This window comes from Corvus moneduloides, chromosome 3, assembly GCF_009650955.1.
Source record: "Corvus moneduloides isolate bCorMon1 chromosome 3, bCorMon1.pri, whole genome shotgun sequence".
NCBI lineage: Eukaryota > Metazoa > Chordata > Aves > Passeriformes > Corvidae > Corvus > Corvus moneduloides.
Window position 1 is genome coordinate 101,386,724 of NC_045478.1, and position 21,541 is coordinate 101,408,264.

At 40.0% G+C, this 21,541-nt stretch overlaps 2 protein-coding genes across 2 annotated transcripts in view; one reads left to right on the forward strand and one right to left on the reverse strand.

Moving 5' to 3' along the window:
* GPATCH2 (G-patch domain containing 2) overlaps positions 1-12,939 on the reverse strand; it is a 120,614-nt gene extending 107,675 nt beyond the window's left edge. The window contains 4 exon segments of the mRNA XM_032103009.1: positions 2,785-3,498; positions 12,438-12,568; positions 12,570-12,866; positions 12,868-12,939. Of these exon segments, the coding sequence (XP_031958900.1) occupies positions 2,785-3,498; positions 12,438-12,568; positions 12,570-12,866; positions 12,868-12,924 (1,199 nt within the window). The 5' untranslated portion in view covers positions 12,925-12,939.
* SPATA17 (spermatogenesis associated 17) overlaps positions 12,909-21,541 on the forward strand; it is an 88,161-nt gene continuing 79,528 nt past the window's right edge. The window contains exons 1-3 of the mRNA XM_032103010.1: positions 12,909-12,990; positions 16,721-16,810; positions 18,958-19,039. Of these exons, the coding sequence (XP_031958901.1) occupies positions 12,923-12,990; positions 16,721-16,810; positions 18,958-19,039 (240 nt within the window). The 5' untranslated portion in view covers positions 12,909-12,922. The remainder of the gene's footprint in view (positions 12,991-16,720; positions 16,811-18,957; positions 19,040-21,541) is intronic.

Consider the following 21,541-nt stretch of genomic DNA (forward strand, 5'->3'; position numbering starts at 1 on the left):
TCACACTTCCTATGACTAAGAAGCTGTCTGGTCCTTGGTTTTATACAAGAGCTTTGTGCTGTCCCCAGGAACTGACCAGCTCCCTGGCCACAGGTCACTGGCTGGTGTCTCTGAGCTTCACTGCTGCTTCTCTTTCAGAACAGGCAATTGAGATTTCACCTCTCTTTAGTCACTTCAAAAAAAACAAGTGTCAAAGCTTGTGGGAATTAAATAACACCCAGAACACCACATACTGCTGAATTTGGCTGAAACTGGCCAACAGCTGAGCATTGAGGATAAGGACGGATAAGCTCTGATCACAAAAATCTAATTTCCAGTGCTTAAAACAATCCTCCGAGGAATTCATCTTTGGGATCATTTAGATGCTGACATTTCAAGAATTTGGAGACTTCTCCTCCTACTTCTGAATCATGCACTTAAAACCTGGTTATTGCTGTGTTTGGTGTATGAACACTCACACACAGAGATAAAAGATTGCAAAAGAAGTGTCACTTAACATTTTTAATGTGCACTTCAAAAACATGCTATTTTCAAATAATGTCATGTATACACTGAAACCTTCTGACTGGTTTTAGAGCCAAGCAATTTAACTTCCATTAAAAATTATCAGCTTCGTTTTGTTTTTAAAAAAACGAACTTCTAAAAAATTTGTCCTTTTTTTAAGAATTACTGAACTATTGTACTGAATACTACTGCACACATTACTGCATACAAAACAAAAGCAACTTTGTATACTTTTCATTCTTCCTCTTCCAGTAAGTGTTGCTGAAGTGCAGGATTATCCAAGATGCTTTGTCAGCTCTTTGTATCTTATGCAATCTCATGTTCCCTTTTAAAATCTCAGCTTTCACTTTCAGGACTTACTCTTAAGAGGAGTTTGCTGGTTCTTTCAAATTCTTCTAGCTAAATGATGTCTAATAAAGGCACTATTGCATTTAAGTAAAGTTAGATTAAAACCAGTTAAAATTATGCACATACAAAATATTCTGATACAGTATCACCTGAGAGGCTTAGATATGGCAGATTTCTAATCACACTATGAAATGCAAGTTTTTTCATTTTCAAAGCTTTTTGTACTGCTGATCATTGAAAGAAATTCAGTAGAATGACAGACCATCACTCTACCATGTGCATGAGCAGAAAACCCTACAAAGATGAGAATGGTTTTAAAGACCACATACTGGGGCCATAGACAAGCATTTGGAGTATGACTTGAGCAACTGCAGCATTTGGGGGTAACAAAACATCAAGCATTTTGAAGAGGAAGATCAACTTTTAAACAATAATGTTTCTTTTGTGAAAAGATTCAGACTGACCTGAGAGTAGCTCAATTCTGGGATTCTACAAGAGAATATTCTTACTGATCACTCTTCTCTCCATCTAAAAATCAGCTACAGAATTTTTGACTGTTACCCTTGTAGCATAACAAAGTCTTTTAGAAATAAAAAATGCTACAAGACTATGGAGATATGAAAATTTATGCAATGGTTCCTAGTTTGCAGGAGATTTTCAAACATCTCTCTTTAGGTCCCAAACTTGAAGGAGCAGACTCCAAGTATCATCAGAGAAGAGAGAAGTTTTCTAAAGGCTTCCTGACAGCACAGACTCCTAACCTGCATGTCAAAGGGAGGTGTCCAAAGTTACACTGGCTGCCCTGAAGGATGAGTTCTGCTCTAGCAATTAAGATGTAAGGAAAAATGTTTAAGGCTTGGAATTTATTCAGCTCTTTCAGCTGTTTTTTGTTCACAGGTAAGGGACAGAGCTGGTATGAAACAAAAAGACTTGGGACTTTTCTGACTATAACTGGAGTTAGTCACTTACCAACACTGCTGTTGTTACAGTAACCAATCTAAAATGCTCTGGTCAAAATCACTCTGCATCTCGATTCTACCTGCCCAGTAAGGAAAAGGCTTAACAGTTTATAGATAACATGCCTGCAAAAATCCAGGGACACTAGTGTCATCAAGGAACTGATCAAAATTATATCTTTTAACATGCCTGTCTTGCTGACACCTCTGCATTCCGAACCTGGCATGTGGAATAAACAGAACCAGGCTTACCAGGCCCTGCAGTTAACATCCCCTGTGTATGGTGGAAAAATGACTTACACCTTACTGTGTTGTCAAAATAGTACTTTGGAAACCATTACCACTGTACTATGACTGCTGTCTGGAATGGATGGATGAGGTGTACTGCCAAAGGGTCATCATTCCTCCATTTTTCTAATGGTAAGCTCAGGTGTTTCTGAACTGTAAATTGGTTTTTGCATTTCGTAAATGATGTATATCCTTGGCAACCTGCAGACTTTTTATGCCGATGACACATCAGAACATATTGTCTAAATCGTGACTCTAAACACTGACAACCTTTCTGATGAATAGAGATAACAATCAAAGCACCAATGTCTAGAAATTGGAAAAACACTAAATTCTTGTCTAATAACTGTTACCAGTTGAAATATCCAGAAAAGCCTGTGTTATTCATATGCATGTTTTGTTATTCTTAATCTTGAAACAATTAGAACATATTATTTCACGAAACTGTTTTCTTGGTTATTCCTCTGCTACATCACTCTCTATTTTATGCTGAATTCCTTGACCTGAGCAACTAATATATAAAAAGTAGTAGATGTAAAAAAATTAAGTTATTAAAACAGATACTATTGATGCTAGAATTTTAACTCTGGAATTAACAAAAAATCCAAAGATTCCCAATACAAGCAACAGTAATAAAAGCAAACAAATATTATCCAAAGTTTCCGTAAAAAGGAAAAGAAGGAATAACCTGTCACTCATGTTCTCATCTGAGCCTTTTTGCTCCTCATATTCCATTTTGTCCTTATTTGCTTGATTCACTTCTTCATTTTCTATAACCACTCCTTCATCCAAGATTTCTGGTCCCTGTCGAGCTGCAGATACTTTTCTTTTTTTCACTTTGCTCTTGGAAAACTCTTGGTGTTGGTAAGATTTATTGTTATTGTCCATTTCTTGATCTCTGCTGTTATCCTGCTGTTGAGTTATTGTCAGTGCATTAGAGACTTCTGATGGCAGATCTATTGCCATGCGTTTTACCTTTCTTCTCCTGCGCAAAGTTCTGTTCCCCAAACTGTCCACAGCCAAATCTGGTTCGTGCCACAGAGGTCTTTTGCCTCTAATGTTATTTAAGTTTGAGGAAGGCCTACGTTTAGCAACCAACAGCTGGTCATCAGAATCACTGTGGTCTTTCTTAGTAGCATGATTCTCCCTGTAGTCTTTGTTTGATTCCTCTAAACTGGAATCAGAACCTTCACTTAGGCAGTGACCAGTCTCCCAGGGATGATGAGTGGTAAAGGAACGCCTTTTCCGTCCCCTCCTCTTCCTTGCCTGTCTCTTTAGAAGACAAGACACACTTCGAGAATGATCTCCAGTATCAGCAAAACCTCCTCTGGCTTGCTCTGAACTTTCTTCCAGTGCCGAGACCAGATCATGAACCAGCTCCTCCATAGTCCTACTGAAATGCCTATAGATTCCAAAGGGAAAAAAACCACACAAGAAAACAACAAATGAATTAAAAGTGTTAAGCACAAATTACAACAACTTTATTTGGCAAAATCATTTTAGTCACTTTAGGCAAGGTAGAACAATCTTTATAGGACAGACATTGACTATTTCTGCCAAGACACAAAACTTTGCTAACCAGTCCTATGCAATTTGCAACTCATCAACATAAGTTCCTTTTAAAAGGTATCTTCCCAAACCTCTGTCTTGGAAAGAAGAGGCAGGTGGGGGGTTTCCCCATTTGTTTCTGGCTTCACTGTTATTGTTAGGTTTTAATTAATCTCATCACATTTATATGACTGTCAGGGATTCCACATTAAGGAGTCCTGCTTAAGACTTTCATTATGATAAAATAATTTTAAGGATAATTATCTCTTGATGCTGCCTAAATGCCAAAATGAAGTTAAGACAGCAATCCTTGGATAATATGACTTTTTTCCTAGTAGCAACTAATTCTGTCTTTCCAAATGGCTGATATTTGTTTGATGTTTAAAAAATATCGATTCAGTGAAGTTATATTAAGTTGAGAGAATACCCAGCTTCTAGAGTATTAAATGCAAAGTTTCCTACCACATGTAGGCACTTGCATCCATAGAATCCCATGCTTGCATAAGGAAAAAAATCCCTAAACACAGTGTCAGATTAAGGAACTCACCCTTTTAAATGTTTTGCTCCTTCCTCTTCAAATTTCACTAGCATTTAGCATGTCTTTAACTCAATATGCTTCAGTAAGTTCACCCATGCATTACGTGAATGTAACTACAAAAACATTAAATGATTGCTGCTGAACTCTAATCCTTCTCTGAAGGCTGTGAACCTTCTCTATAAACACAGCAATCAGACTCTGACATCAAAACATCAGAGGACCCCTTTCCTTGAGGTAAAGCAAAGAATAATTATCATGCTTGCTACTACATCACACTAACTGATATATATGGAAGACATTGTACATTCAGCAAATTATGTAGAGGACATTTAAAAGCAAGACTCTTCACTTTGTTTTACAATATAAATGGCTGGAGGAACCCATGGTAACAAGTTTTCTACACATACTCAGTGGTGCTGTAGATGTGGAGGAAACCTAGACAGATCACAGACAGCTTCTCAGCTGCCACTTAACACAAACTCCAACATCAAAGGTACTTAGTGGTGATGGCTGAATGGGCAGTCTTAAATATTAATGGAGGAACTGAAGAACATGTTTAAGAAGAAATCCAAGCTGCTCATGAAATATCTTACCTAAAGAAGTTACATATATTCTCTTTTTAAACCATTTTCAGAAATACTTACTTTAAGCATTTCAATTGCAAGAACAATAAAAGCACAGAAAGTGGTACAAACAGAAGCTTATTTTGAATTCTTGAAACTGCTGCGTCACTTGCATCATTTCTCATACCTCTTCTTCTGTCCTGATGTAACCTCTAGTCATATTACTCCCTCAGTGATGTCTTTGGCTCTTAGTACAGCGGAATTATATCGTCTTGTAAATGGTGAGACAGCTCTGAAGAGTGCTATACTTTCTCTGTAATCCTTTTGGTTCACAAGATGCTTAAATAGATACATTAGGCCATGTTTCTCCACAGCTATAGATGCAGTGAGCAGGACACTTGCCCCTTTAGCCTTCCTGTTAAACCCCCATGAGGACAGGTATCCCCAGAGGTGCATGCATCCGAAATGAGGAACCCTTGAGATTTAAGGGGCTTTTCTGCACTAGTTTAACAGAAGCCGTAATACTTGAACACACTAACTGCAGCACATTTGGGTTAATTTGAGACATCAATTCCCCCAAAAGCCTGCCCAGCCCTTCCTGCCACAGACTTTTGCATCTATGGCAAACTGATAGAAGTGGAAGTGCAACAAAACATGAACTTGTAGGCTTAAGCCCAGATTTAGCTCTCCAAATGAACAGATTTCTGCTAACCTGCCAGAATATGAACTAGCTTATATAAATCTCTTGCAGCCCACTCTCTTAGTAACCCTGCAACACAAAGCAAAAGGGAAAGAGAAGACAGGGACACTAAAGCCTTGCACCATAGTTTATGATAAATTCCTTCAATTCAGTATCCCTAATCTGTATGAGTAACTTTATCACTAAAATCAATGGAGCTCCTAGAGTGGACATACCAATTTACTCCGGATAATGGCACAAGTACGGTGGTAAAGTTGCCTTAATTCCACAAAATACTTCAAGATCAAACAAAATATATCCAGCTCTAATTTTTATACCTGAATGAAACTTGCCCTGAATTCCTCCTAAAATACTGCAATACAGATGGTGCCAGATCAAAAGATGAAACTCAAGAAAGGTGAACACCCTCAAGTGTTTTCGAAGTAAAGGGACAACAAGATTCTTAAAAGACTCTGAGCAGCAAAGGGACTTAATTTCCAGCAGATTATGACTTTGAATATTATGAACTCCTGCAATTAATCTTTTCTACTGAATATCAAGTCTTTTCATTGCAACTCCTGAACTAAGATTTGTACAGGGCAGTGACCTTATTTGCCCTAAAAATTGCAGCCATGGTCCAATGTATAATACAACTGTATTATAACTCCATCACCTCCTCTGCAGATCAGACAAGCTATTATTTTAATTATTTCAACATGTTTCCTTAGGATGATTATGAGAATTACTTATCAGTGTGGGACAGTGCAAGCTCCTTTGCAATATACTGAGAAGGCAAACACAAACCACTTCAGCTTTCTATTCACACTGCACTTTCAACATGCCAGTGGTCCAGATTAAAACTTGTTCTCCTGAAAACCCAAAAAATCTCTTTTGCTTAATTTTATTGGTGCTCTCATTTCTCCTGCTAAAATTTAAGAAAAAAAAGCCAAAGGCAGCAGCAGTCAGCTAGATTTCAGATTAACTGTTCTAGCTCCAAAATTCGGGACTGTATTTCTATTATAGCATTATTTATCAGACAAACTCAGTTTTGAAACTTTCTCTATTGTTCGCAACCAGCTGTCAAACTTGTATTCCAAACCTATGAAGCAATTTTAATCAGCGCTGCAGATGCTACTATAACAAAAATATTTGCATTTGAAACAAGTTGAAAAATAACTACAAGAAGTATTAAGGACATTGCCAGTGAGTATCAGCGGTGTTCAGTAAGATAAGAAATTTCAAAGGTTGTAACAATGAATGGAGAACAACATACTGAGGTACATAAAATATTAAGATGAGCCACAGTTTAGCACGACTCACATAAGGCTATAAAAATACTGTTACAGCAACAGCCCACAGCCAGCAATAAACTGTAATGTCCTCACTAGGAGAGGATCCTACTTTACTACAAGAAAATGTAGTTTGCCTACAGTGACCTTTACATTTATCTGAAGCAATTTGAATGTAGTTCACCAAAGGCTGACTCATTTCCTCTCTAACCCTTACCAGAACAGACCATGTAAGTCCTGTTTGCAGGAAGCAGCATAACTGCTTTCACCTGCTCCAAAACATATCACACAGCTTCTGTTCAGTATCTATACTGAAATTGAAGATCCTAATGGAAATAATGGGCACTCACTTATTCACTTAAGTGAAAGTGAAATTAAGTATCATTTGTGTTCACCTCTCACCTAAAACACTTAACAATGTAGAGCTCTGACTGCTCACAAAATATTTAACAAACACACACCAATGGGAAAGTTAATTTAGTTGCACAGCTCTTAAGGAGAGGCATTATCTCTTGCCAAACCAACAGCTGCATTTACGTTTACTTTCTAGTTCTATGCCTTTTCCTGTTAAATAGGACTGGGGTTTCTTGCAGCTAATTTATGCGGCATCTGTGCCTCATCAGTTCTGAAAAGAACCATGAGTTTTGCTTCTTTCACCCACCTTGATCACAAGCTAAAAGCACAAGAAGGATCAAATAGTTCCTTCAACATTGAGATTATAAAACCTGACTTCCTATAATCTTTTCCCATATGGATTCTCTGATGTCTTGTAACACAGCTGTACTCACAGTTTACCTTTATCTTCAGACAGGTACTAATTTGAATCCCATTTCTCCACCTCAGAAGTTATTTTCACAAAGTTTTAGAAACACTAGTTTTGAGATCTCTGCTTTATTAATGAATGCGACTGAAATTTGGATTGAAAAGGTACAAGTATTTGGGAGAGAGCAGTATATGATAAATCTCCCTGCCTTGCTTGAAGGATTCACGGATTCAAAAAAAGAGAGCTATCATGGTTCTTGGGACACACAAATGGGGAAGCAAAACAAAGCAACACAATTAAGTTACAACTATCAAAAAGCTAGCAAGAGATGATGTAGATTAGGAATCACTGATAAACCTGTTACATAGAAGCTCATATTTCCCTTCTCCCAGGTAACAAGACAAGAAGAAATGGCCTCAAGCTGTACCAGGGAAGGTTTAGATTAGATATTAGGAAAAATTTCTCCACTGAAAGAATTCCACCAAACTGCCCAGGGAAGTGGTGGAAGCACTGGTGAAAGTGTTCAAAAAAACTGTGTGGATGCAGCACCTGGGGACATGGTGTCAGACTCTGCCTCAGAGGTCTTTCCAAACTGAATGGTTCTATGATCAGAAACTGAAGTTGTGCCTAGACTATTTAAACTCCCCTGTCATTAAAAAGCCATCACTAAGAGATGGACAAAGCATCCAGTTCCACACTTATTTATGTCCTTAGTCACTACCTACTAGACAGCCAGGTATGCAAAGCTACACCACAAGCCACCCCTTCCATCCCATATCAACCACCACTGCAGGGCATAACAGCGACCTACCAAAAAAGCTCCATACTTTCCAACTTCTGAGGGTCCTCATTCCTGTAAAGACTAAGAGCCATCACATTGGCAATGCATTCAAAGTAAATCTGACCTGCAGACGAAAGAAACTTAATGCAAATGTAATTTTCATACTGTAAAATTTTAAAATGTTGACAGTATCAGAAGGGACAGTTACAGAAATTAAATGGTTTTTACTTTCATATGAGATAGGATGGACAGTTATAAAAGATGAGGACTCTTGAGACAAACCAGGATACTATGCTGGAGCACATCTATATACAAAAAGAGAAAACCAACCCCCAGATCCCAGGCTATTTTTCATCTTCAAGGTATGCCAACTCCCTTTTTTGTAATCTGTTACATATGTAAACAAAATAATAAAAGTATAGGAGAATTCTGAAAAAAAAATAAAATTTATGGAAGTGACTGGTCCTCAACTAAAGCGTAGCAGGTTACTACGCTTGCTGGAAATGTCTACAAACTTTTTCTATATCAAATATGAAGCTCCTATATATTTGAATGCATACATTTACTATCAACATTTTACTCCTCCAATCACACATTATACATTAATTCTTGGAAACAACTCTGTATTTGAGAAGCTTCTTTAGACAACTTCTGGAGTTTCCTTCACTTGTGCACCAGCACAGGCTCGGGTTGGACGTGCACAAAAGCAGCTCTGCAGAGAGGGACCTGGGGGTCCTGGTGGTCAACAAGCTGTCCCTGAGTCAGCAGTGGCTTTGTGACCAGGAAGTCCAAAGGTATCCTGGGGTGCATTAGGAAGAGCATTGCCAGCAGGTCAAGGGAGGTGATCCTGACCCACCACCCAACCCTAGTAAGGCCTGGAATGCTGTGTTCAGCTCTGGGCTCCTCACCATAAGACAGACATGGAGAGGGTCCAGTGGAGGGCTATGAAGCTGATTAAGGGACTGGAGCTTCTCCCTTCTGAGAAAAGGCTGAGGGAGCTGGGCCTGTTCAGCCTCGAGAAGAGATGACTGAGAGGGGACCTCATCAGTGTCTGTCAGTATCCAAAGTGAGGGTGCCAAGAGGATGGAGCCACAGTCTTGTCATGGTTCCAAGCAATAGGACAGGAGGCACCGGGCAGAAACTGATGCACAGGAAGTTCCACCTGAATATGAGTGAGAGGACAGGCAATGTCTTTACAAGCAATTTGATGGGTGAAGGTATGGGTGTTAATGTCTGCTAACTCTGGGCAGCAGGTTTGTTGCAGAGCCCACTCAGCTTGGCTCCTGAAACAGACAAGGGTCTGCACAAGCCTGAACTACTGAACTTTGGGGTAAAAGGGAGGAATACCTGGTAGGCGGTTCAGGAAGGCTGTACCTTCCCTGTACCTCAGCCAATGGGGAAGGGAAGAGGGCAACATGCGGCCGGGAGCTTAGGATAAAAGGAGGCTCTGCCCTCCAAAACCTCGAGAGAGAAAACCCCGCGGGCGTGTGCCCCAGTGGGCTCTCTGCCTTTATTCGAATAAAGGTGCAGGACTCAGAGCTCTGTCTCCTTTTTGAACACAAACCCCTGGCATTTGTGGATTTTCCTGACATGACGAAGAACTTCCTGACTGTGCAGGTGACCAAGCACTGGAACAGGTTGTCCAGAGAGGTTGTGGAGTGTCCTTCACTGGGGATATTCAAGAATCATCTGGATGCAATACTGTGCCATGCGCTTGGGGATGACCCAGCTTGAGCAGGGAGGTTGGACCACAAGACCCAATGTGGCTCCTTTCAGCCTGACCGTTTCAGTAATTCTGTCCTATACAATAAAAAGTATTTCAGGAATGATGTAATTTTATCACACCTATTATACTGCTGACCCCTCTAAAAATTAGGGCCAGGCTAACTTGCAGTAAGTACATCTGACTTTTCTAAAACTCCTGCTTATCTAAGAAGGCACAACAATAAATACTATCAGTCTACTCATATTTAACAGTGAAAAAGTGTTCATTACAGAGCAATGGCATACAGTCAGAAAGATGCTGACATGAACTATGTTTAACAAGGCTCTAACACAAATTAATTGGTCAGCCAGAAATGAGATTTGGAGCAATTTATCATGAGAGGGAGCAATTCTTGCAATCCCATTGCTGCCATTTACTGATATGCTTGCCCTTTTCAGAAGTATGACTTTGTTAATTAATTGCCAAGGTGCAGAATCACATGAGCTGTCAAATCGTGGTAATACGCTAAAGCACCACAGTCATTATCAAAAGAATCAAGAGTGTCCAGCAAGTATCCAAACTGCAAACTATTCTTATATTGCCACATGAATTCACAATTTAAATGAAAAACATTCTGCTTTGGAGGTGCTTTACCACCCAAAGTGAAAAATTTTACTCTGAACTTATTCACCTCTTTAGGATCTTAATGTTTTTAGAAAGCACAAGTTCTTAATTTTCTGCATCAAGTATTAGACACTGTAAAAAATATTTTCCTGCATCCCACTCCAGTGGGCATCCTTTAACAGACAGCTTCTGAAATAACTTATGTAGAAGAATAAGAGAGCAGCTCTGAGGAGTGGTCAGATTTGTAATGGAAAACATTTCGATATTTTCCTCTGTATTGAATTCCTCTGAGCAATGTACTTGCATAAGCAAAATCATTACTGTCTGATGACAATTACAGAATAGTATGCCTACACCTCATGCTGCTGAAGCCTACTCTAAAAGCCCCTGGAACTAAATTACTTTATGTGGACACAAAATAGTGAAATTTAAAGACAAATGACAGGTCAAAGAAATAGTGAAGACTTTCACAGAATACAGATACATATTTTGAATGTCTTAGACAATGTTTCTATTGTATACAGCATTAGTACTCAAAAATACTTGTGCCACTGGAGTATACCTCATTCTCTGAAACATTCTGAATTACACCAACAGAAGTTAAGTTATATTTACACCAGGCAAATTTGGATGCCTAGCAACACTAGAAAACTTGTTCTAGCAAATAATTATCAGCTGGGCAAATAAAATCTCTCTTTGAAAGTTTTCTCATTTAGAAAAATGTAGAGAAAAAATACCCACAGAGAAAAAAAAAAAAAAAAGGTGATATCAGAAAAAGTGGAGGAGAAAAGGAGTTTTCTCTGTAAGAAAATGAAGTGCTAAATATTTTTGTTCCTTTTCCTCCCCATCCCCAGAAAAGAAACAAAGAAAAAGATGAAAGGAAATATATTTCAGATCTGGGAAATCTACCAGCAGGTATCTGTATATGTAACATAGCTTCTAAAAGATGTTTATCAACATTTGAAAAAAACCCCACAAACAAAACTCCATCACAATCCTCCCTGCTTCCATTAATAAGTGAAACGAGTGAGAAGCTACACACACCAGTTGATACCAAACATATCACAAGATACTAAACATTTCAGGAAGAAAATGAAAGGCTTCCCAGCTGGTTGCTTGGAACATCTTGTTTCCATCAAGTCTTTCCACTACCAATCTTTATATCTCCAAGGCCTATGAACAAAAATGACGTTTTCTATTCTGTTACTCAGCTTTCCCTCCTTAGAGTGCTACAATAAAGACAATATAGCCTTTGGGGTCACTATGCTCGCATATGGAATTACATGAAACAGTAAATCTGTGAACTTTTTTGCAGAACTACCCACGCTCTCCCTGCTCGATGGCTACAGCAGCACTTGTTGATTCTTGGTTTGCAATAGAAAAGCTTTAGTGCAGGAAACACACCGCACTGGATGCTCACCTGCGCACACTGCAAGGGCTTTAGGCCTTAGAGAGCCTACCACTACTAGAAAAACCCAAACACACAGGAAAACCTAACTAAGCTTGGGACAAAAGTTTTGATTTATCTTTTGTCTGCTGTCCTTTTTTCCACAAGGCGTGAAAGTTTCTTCCTCCAGCCCACTGCTCGCTTATAGACGCTTATAGACGCGTCCAGCTGCTGAGACACGACAGTGACACTTCTCAGACCTCCAGCCCCTCGTTCCCCGGGGGCCCGGGGCGGGCACCATCATCTTCCCCCCAGCCTAAGGGGCAGCAGCGGGGAGGCCAGGCCGGAGCGGGGCCACCACTCGCCCCCCACGCGGCGCGGAGACGATGTTCGGATCCCCTGCCGCGGACAGCGGCCCCGCGCTCGGCCAGGGGCGGCGGACACGTGTGTCCCCCCGGGCTTACCAGCTCTTCCTCGCCGCCTGAGCTCGGGTCGGGGTAGGTTCAGCGACCCGGAACATGAACCCGGCGCCTCCCCCGGCCGCTCCCCGAGGAGGCTGGCGCCGCTTCGCAGAGACTGGGCGAGGGGAGGAGGGCAGGGGCCGGGGGCGGGAGGGCTCGGGCCGGGCGGGGAGGGCGCGGGCGGCCGGCTCTGCTCCTCAGTCCCCCATGATGAGAGCCCGGAAGCAGCCGCGGCACCGGAGGAAGCCGGACGCGACCACCTCGCCTCTTCCCCTTCCTCTCCCGGCCGCTGCCCAGGGACGCCGCATCCCCTGCAGCACCCCCGCCTCGGGTTCGGTACAGCTCCGCGGAGCTCCCGCTGCCCCCGGAGCGCTCTCCGTGCCTGGCTCCGGGGCCGCCGGTAGCAGCGACACCCCCGCGCCCCAGCGCAGTGGGACGGCCCCGTTGCCATGGCGTCAGCGTCGTGAGGGCGGGAGGAGGGAGGGAGCATGGCCGTCCTGGCCCGGCTTCAAGAGCGGCTGGCGGGTCTCCGGGAGGAGTATTTCCTTATGAAGAGGTACTTGGGCTGTGTTGGTGGTGGGGCGGGATATACTGCCTTATGCTGGGCTGGGGGGGATCCCCGCTCTCCCCCGGCAACGAGATGGCGGCAGCTCCCCTGAAAACTGTGTCCAGTTCTGGGCTCCTCAGTATAAGAGAGACATGGAGCTCCTGGAGAAAGACCAGTGGAAGACTATGAAGATGATTAAGGAACTAGAGCATCCCTCTTACGAGGAAAGGCTGAGGGAGCTGGGCCTGTTCAGCCTCGAAAAGAGACGAGTGAAAGAGAACCTCATCAGTGTCTCTAAGAATCTGAAGGGAGGGTATGACGAGGATGAACCAGGCTCTTCTCGGTGGTTTCAAGCAATAGGACAAGTGGCAATGGGTAGAAACTGGATGCACTGCAAGTTGCATCTGAATATGAGTAAGAAGAGCACTAGAACAGGTTGCCCAGAGAGACCGTGGAGTGTCCCTCACTGGAGATATTTAAGAACCGTCTGGACACAGTCCTGTGCCCTGTGCTCTGGGTGACCCTGCTTGAGCAGGGAGGTTGGACCAGATGACCCATCGTGTTGTCCCTTCCAGCCTGACCCGTTCTATGATTACGTGATTCTGTGAAACTGTTTCGCTTTAAAATCCCTCCCGAGAGCACCAACCCATCGCCTTGTTCCCAAACATTGCCAGAGCGACCTGAGGAGACCCGGTGGCCACAGCGCAGCGTCTTTAAGGGGCCCGTTTATACACTGAAAATACTGAATGTCCCGCTCTTCCCCCGCCGCCCTGCCAATTGTGAGGAAAAAAGCGCCTCTGGCAATTCCCGAAACGCGCCGAGCCTCGCAGGTTCCGCCCTCTCCCGCCTCGGGAGCCGCCCTCCTTCCCCTGGTCCCGCCTCAGGAGCCTCCCACCTCTGTCCTGCCCTAGCGGCGCTGTTTTCCCTGGCGATCTCTCATGGCCGCTGCGGGTTCCGGCGCGCCAGCCCTGAGTCCCTGCGCTCGTGGGTCAGATCCGTGACTGTGCCTGGACGTTTGTCCTCTTGCAAGGACAAAGGGTTTTTTTTGTTTGTTATTTGTTTTTTTGTTTGTTTTTGTTTTAAAGTTAATTGAAAGAGATCACATCAGATCTGTTACCCTTGTCCTCACCAACTGGGACAGTTAGTGCTTCGAGTTTTCTGACTCCTAAAATGGTGGTGGCCAACTTTTCCCAGACCAGGTTTTAGGAGATGAAATGTTTTAAGACTTAAGTATTCCAGAGGTTTGTCCTATAAATCCTTTCGTTCACTTGCATTGTTGCTATATGTGTAATGCAAAAGCTCAAACAGAAAAAAACCCCAAACATGTTTAGCATAGTTGTAATTTTTTTCTTCACTAATTAATGAATCATTTATTTTTGAATCTAATTACAACATCATTAGCATGAATAACAAAGCTCCTGAACATTGCTAAAAGTTACAGAGATCAAGTCCTGCCTGCATGTAAAGTGTTGTGTTTTTCGGTTCTTTCCCTGAACTTTCACTCATACTCTTGTGGCTGTACACACAGCAGTTCACTAAACAAACATCAGTGGCAGGAGACTATGCTTGGATTTCACGTATTTCAGGTTAGAAAGAGCAGTCCGAGCCAGACTTGGAAATCCATTGGAGGGCAGCATGCTTGATGTATGGGGATTTGGTTTTTTGGCAGAGCTCTCAAAAACCGAATTGTTTCCCTTTTAAGAATGGGCTGTGATCTGTCAGTTTCAGAAAATTCAGATTTGCAGCTGCGAATGCAAATGAGAGGATTCAAAGAGTCCAGCTCAGCAACAATGTTGCTGTTTTTGTATGTAATGTTTTTGTGTGTAATGTTTTTCTGATCTTAGTAACATTCCTGTTGTGCTTGATGCAGAACTCTTGTTTATGTGAGAGGTATGAGGTATCCTAAACTGGCTTTTTAGGGAAGGCACCTTTCTAGGGAAGAACTTGCCCGATGATGCCACAATGCAAAAATACCATAAGCCTACATTTTGAGAAATACCCTCAGCATAACGATTAGAATATACAAGATCCATTAGTTCATTCTCTTAAGTGTTACACAATTTTATCATTCTACTTGTTCAAGAACCTACTTTTATTTACTGTAGCATCTGTATGTCAGGTGCCTGAGTAGGCCTTTTTAACTTTCAGTACAGCCTTTGAGAAGTATTTGTGACTCTCAAGAGCTTGATTCAAGCAGTATGACAACTGTGCAATCTGATAAAAAGGGCAGATATCTGCTTGAGAAATTTGCACCTCAAAACGCTTCTGCTGGCAAGGGCAGCTGGAATTGTTTGCAGAACTGTCCTGTGAGAAAAACCAGTCTGTTGTTGGTCTGCTTCAATAAACTTTACAAGGACTTCTATCCCATCCTGGCCAGGCAAGACTGAATGCCAACTATAAAAAACCTAACAGGTAGTATAAGAGAGGAGAAGGCTTCCAGAAGACTCTTGTCATTGCCAAGTGGGTAGGACTGGGTTTGGAGCTGCCACCTCTGACACAGCCAGTACCACATCCCCTTCATTTCCAGGCTGTAATTGTGGCTGCCTGTCCAGGGCCATATCGCTCCTACCCTTTTGATCAAAATAATTTTCGTCAAAGTAAAAGCATTGGAAGGTGTCTGCTTCCTGTGAAGACAGGGAACCTGCACAGGAAAGGAGCAGGAAAACTCTAGCCAGTTTTGAAAACTATTCATTTTGTGGTTTTTGGTAGAAAAGCCTGTTTCCCAGGGCTTCCAGGTACTGAGAATGACTGATGCTCATCAGATGACAGTGAAATTTGTGTCTATTTAATGGGATTTGAGAGCACATGCTGCACCAGATGATATAAAATGAGTGGCGCTAATGTTTCTTGATCTCTTGTAGTAAATCTGCAATTCATTTAATTTTCAGAAATATAATGAGGATAATCCTAATTTATCAGATAAAAAATAAGCTTGTTGGTATTTACTGAAGCAATTAATGTTGACACGAAACTTTGTTAGGAGAGCTAACTAATATCAGCTAATTAAGAAAACTAACTAATAGTAACCTAGTTGTTATTTTTTGTCAGGTGTAACAAATTAAAGAATTTGGTGAGTATGTTCTTAATAAAAATGGGAAAGAATAAAAATCCATGAAAATTAAAATTTAATTTTAAGTTCAAAGATTTGACTGTAACTGACATTTTGAAACAAACAAAAAATGAATAAGTGCTAGAGGTGATCTCACAGCTGAGTTCTACCCCTCAGCATTAAAACGCATAATAGTAATGATTTCTTCCTGAAGTCCCTGAAAAGTCTCCTCCAGACTAATAATTTCTTTAATCTCTTTTAGATTAATGATTTTCCTAACATGACTTTTAGCTTTGTCACAAACACTGTAGCTACACAGTTTTATACAGTTACATGATTTTTGTTGTAACTCAGGCCTAATTATCGTTAAAGCACTATCCACATATTTCACCTACAATGGAAGAAGTCCATGTGACATGCTGACATGTATCTAGGTATTGTGTGGGAATAAGAAATACCCACTCCCAAAACTTACATCCTCTACGAGCTGCAATATTCGTTCTTACCTTCATACCATGCAACTAAGGTAAATTACATTTTTCTGTACTACCACTGAATTATGCAGAATTAAAAATGAAAAACCTGGTGAACAGGATCCCAAGCTGCAACAATAAAACATATTTAGAATAATATTTTTGCTTTGGTTCTACATTACCATGCTGAGAAGTATTACTACTTTTATATTTTCAGAGCTATAGATGAAAACAAAGTAATGAAGTACAAAGCTGCTGTCAAGATCCAGCGCTGGTTTCGAGCATGCGTAGTCCGAGCCTATCTGAGGTAGTATATTAAGCCTATCTTAATCCATGTTTCAGCATTGAATTTTTCTTCAAAGTTTCTCATGGTATTACTTGATTTTAATAAAATGGGAGCATTTTGAAAAAAAAAGGCAATAACTGCTATCCAGTTTTTCGACAGAATGAAATATATGCTGTGGCACTGTAAGAAATAATTTTTGACTTTCAGAACTGTCTACAACTAAAAAGGCATGATGCCAGAAAGCATGGAAATTATCTTCAGAATAGATACACAGTATTGTTTAAGAAATTTTGTTATGACTGGAAGAAAAAAGAAACAACTGTGTGTCCCTTGGATATGCTGTTTCAGAGACTTTTCATATAGAATCATAAAATACCCTCAGTTGGAAGGGCCCACAAGGATCTCCAAAGTCCAGCTCCTGGCCCTGAACAGGACCGTCCCCAAGAGTCGCATCATGTGCCTGAGAGCATTGTCCAAACACTTCTTGAACTCTGTCAGGCTTGGGCTATGACCACGGTCCTGGGGAGCCCGTTCCACTGCCCAACCACCCTCTGGGTGAAAAACTTTTTCTAATATCCAATGTAAATCTTCCCAACACAGCTTCAGGCCACTCCCACTGGTCCTGTCACTGGTCACCAGAGAGAAGAGATCAGTGCCTGCCTCTCTGCTTCCGCTCGTGAGGAAGTTGTAGACTGCAGTGGAGTCTCTCCTCAGTATCCTTCAGGCTGAACAGACCAAGTGACCTCATACAGCTTCCCCTCAAGGCCCTTCACCATCTTTGTTCTGGGAAATGCTGTATCAGCACTGGACTCGATCTTGGAGGTTTTTCCAACCTTAGTGATTCTATGATTTTATAACATGGATGTGAATTTCTTGGAAACTATGGTTGATCCATTCTCTCAAAAAGCCCTCTTCCAGTTTTTATGATCATAAGCCCAACTGGCCAAACTCACGTGCTCAAACTTTTGTATCTTCATAAAACTTAGGGCCATTGAGGGAGAGGGATTGTTATATCTTCTAGTTTGACCTGTTGCCTCTTGCAAGTAATTGTACATCATCCAGATCTACTGTATCAAACCTAAGGAATTATTATCTTAAATGAAATTATCTACCTAATGGCCAATATTTCGCTCATAGAAAGATAGACTGCAGTCATTATGGGCACTTAAGGGAAATGTACTTAAGTTGCACCAGAGGAGGTTCAGATGAGATATTAGAAAAAACAATTTCAATGAAAGAGTGATTAGGCATTGGAGTGATTTGCCCAGGGAGATGGTAGTGTCACCATCTCCAGAAGAGTTCAAGAGGTCTAAATGTGACACTTAGGAGTATGATTTAGGGTTGATTATTGTTCTGCTAGATCATCTTGAAGGTTTCTTCCAACCTTGATGATTCTGTAATTCTGTGGTTCTCTCTGGCTTACAGGCTCAATGTAGCCAATTCTCAATGTTCTGAGCTACCCAAAGACTTCCTTCACTGAGTGGAGTGCAAGGCTTATAAGTTTGATGTTCATAGTTTGGTGGTATAAATGATCTCTTAGTCTAGTCAGTCCCAAAGTAATAATTGTATTATTTGCTGCAAAAATGGTGTGAGACATCAATTATGAAATTTTCAGTAGCAACATATATATATATGTATATATATACACATATATGAAATAAGAACAAAGTAAATATTTACAATTAAGCTAGATGTAATTTTGTAAAAGCAAAAGGATGTCTAAAAGCAAATATAGTATCTAAAGATTCAAATATCAGTGGATTGTGTCAAATAGTTAAAAATGGTATAGCTGTGAAAATGTTGCATGCAACATAAAAAAATCTGGTCAGATTTGTTGGTTAAAAACATGAAAATAAAACAACCTATTATGCAAATTAAATTTGTAAGGCTTTTTCATTAAACTTTTCTAAAAGTACGCAAGTAAGTTTGCAGTAACCCATGTTTTCCAAAAAATAAAGTATGTGTGTATGAATAAATATATGTATATAATGGTCTATTAGCGTGCATATGTATATGTGTACATGTGTATATATATCTATATATGCAGTATATTTGTAGTGGTCATCTGTATGATGGATAATACACTGAATGTTATTTTTATTATTATGAAAAGTTAATTTGTCTGAAGTCTGAAAAAATCATTATTTTGTTAATATACTTCATTTTAGACGTCTGAGCAAAATGGCGACTGTGATACAGAAGTGGTGGAGAGGTTATCTAAGAAGAAAACACTTCAGAGAAATAGTGGAGGTAGAAAAATACTATTTAAATTTTGTTTGTTATTTGTAGAATACGTATGAAAAATTCATTCACTCATCATGAAATTAAAAAGCTGAAACTTGATCCTTTATACACACAGTCACACACTTCACTTTACTGTAATGAAAAGCACCATTAATTTCAGTAAGCCAACTCATAACAGTCAAGTTAAGTCAGTGTTTAAGTGTTTGCAGCTCTGGAGTATTGGTCCCCAAACCAGCAATGAGATCTGCTCATGCAGAAGTCTGCCCACATGATGCTAATTGCAGAATTGAAGCTTTACAAGATGCTTTTTTTTTTTTTTTCTGGCAGAACTTTTAATTTTGAAAATAAAATAAGCCAATGTGTCTACACATTGCTGTTTTATGTTTTAGTGGTTTAAATTTCTTACTTAATGAACCTTGAAGTATTTGAGGTTTTGCCTTAAGGCACAAAACAGATCACAGTCAATCTAATTCCCGTGATGGACCTGAAGAGAGCAAAAGTGTATGATAGCACACAAGCTAAAACCTCTGTTAACACATTTAGGGGACTAAGAAGAAAATAATTTAACATAAAAAAATCAGATTTTTAATATGTGGTTTACGTCACTAATTTATCAATTTATGTTAATGTTTTACAATACTGTTAAACTTGTTAGTTATTTATTCTTGATTAATTTTGTTAAATTGCTGTGGTTAAGTCAAACCAGACAATTCAAGAAGTTAAAAAAAAAAAAACTATAATAAACCATATATTCCAGACCAAAGTTCATACTCCCTACTAAACTATGTTTTCAAGTAGCAGGACTCATGTACCTGAAAGGTAATTTATTTGTTCCCCAGGTCTGTCAGTAATCTATGTAAAGATTTCCTCTCTTTGAACTTACTTAAGCGCTAAATTATGAGCCATCCTTTTAGTCTCTGGTTTTTAATCATCTTCTAAAAGTAATTCTTGAATGTAAAACAGATAGCTGCATGGTTGCATTTGGTTCTATTTTGAAAAAGTAGGAGCTGAATATTGTTCCTGAGTTTAAGGAAGGTTTATTGAATCTAGGAAAGCTTCTGTAGAAGAGAGACATGATAATGTATCTTAAAATTTGTTAGTGAAAAGAAAGGATCTGTGCAGTCACTGGGACAAGGGAAGGAGGAAATCAACATGATCAAGCAGATTTCCTGTGATCACAAAGCTGAGAGAGCTAACATCATAAACTCCCCTCAGGTTTCCCTGCTCGGATATATTTCTGAAAAGTAAGATAAAAAAGTCTTTAATCAATAAAGCCTTGTGCATATTTAGTTCTTCAAATAGACATAACTGAAAAACTCTTGCCAAATCTGAAGTCTGTGGAACAATGTAGGACAAAAAATTCTGCAACTTAATACACGCATTCTAAATCAGGTCATGAATTCATCCAGGTTCTGGATTCCAGTACTTATCCAGTGCTAGCCAGGGTTCTAGAGGAAGAGAATCTCATCAGAAAGCTTACAAATTTTACAGCAATCAGCACAGGAAATTATCTTTTTCCCTCAAGCACCTCATTTTGTTCTTGCTATCTCTTTGATTGGAGAAGACTAAATAGGACAGTTTGATTGGAAGCCAACCTGAAAACTACACAAGTATCAGATAAAAAGGCATATTCTACTCCCTTTGGACTTCTGTGTATTTTGGGGTGGACTTAAATATAAAGTTTGAGTTAATACCTTATATTTTTTGTTTTACTATCTTTACTAAATTAATGGCTGAATTTGGAATATATAAAAAGCAAAATCTCAGCAGCGTAACATAACTTTCAAGTTAAAGGATCAGATAATGTTTGCAATGAACTCTTGCTAATAAGTGTTGTAATGACTCCTGACAATGAAATACAATGATACATTTACCATGATAGTTCCTTAAATACACTGGTCACTTTAAAATTTGTCTGCTGATAATGATTAGATTGGTATCTGCTGCCAGCAAACAAGGCAAAGCATATGCACAAAATACCCATGATTGCTTGATAATAAATCATTTTAATGATTATATTCAAAATTGTGAAATGTGAATGGTACTGATGCGGAAAATAACAAAGGCTGAGGCTCATCAGATTGGCTGTCCATATGTGCATCACCACTAGTATTTCATTTGCTTCTCCTCTAGTGCCTCTTCCTTGGATTGCTAAGATACATTAGGTAAAAAACCCCAACACCTATTGATGGCATTTATATGATTAAAGTTATGTGCCTTTCTATTCTAAATACAGGTGGTTTGATATAAGGCTTTGTTTCCTAATTAATCTCAAACTAAAATTAAGAACTGCTCTCCTACAGTTTTCTTAATAACTTGGTTGCATTGGTTGTGTTGGATTCTGAAAGTCTGCATGACCTGCAGGAAAATGTGAATTTTAGAACCGGGCAAACACCAGAACATGAAACAAACTGTACATCATTGTTTCTTTGTTACTGTTTTCTCAAAGCCAAGGAATCACTTGTTAAAGCAAGGGGAATTGTAACATTTCATTGCTATGTGAAGTTG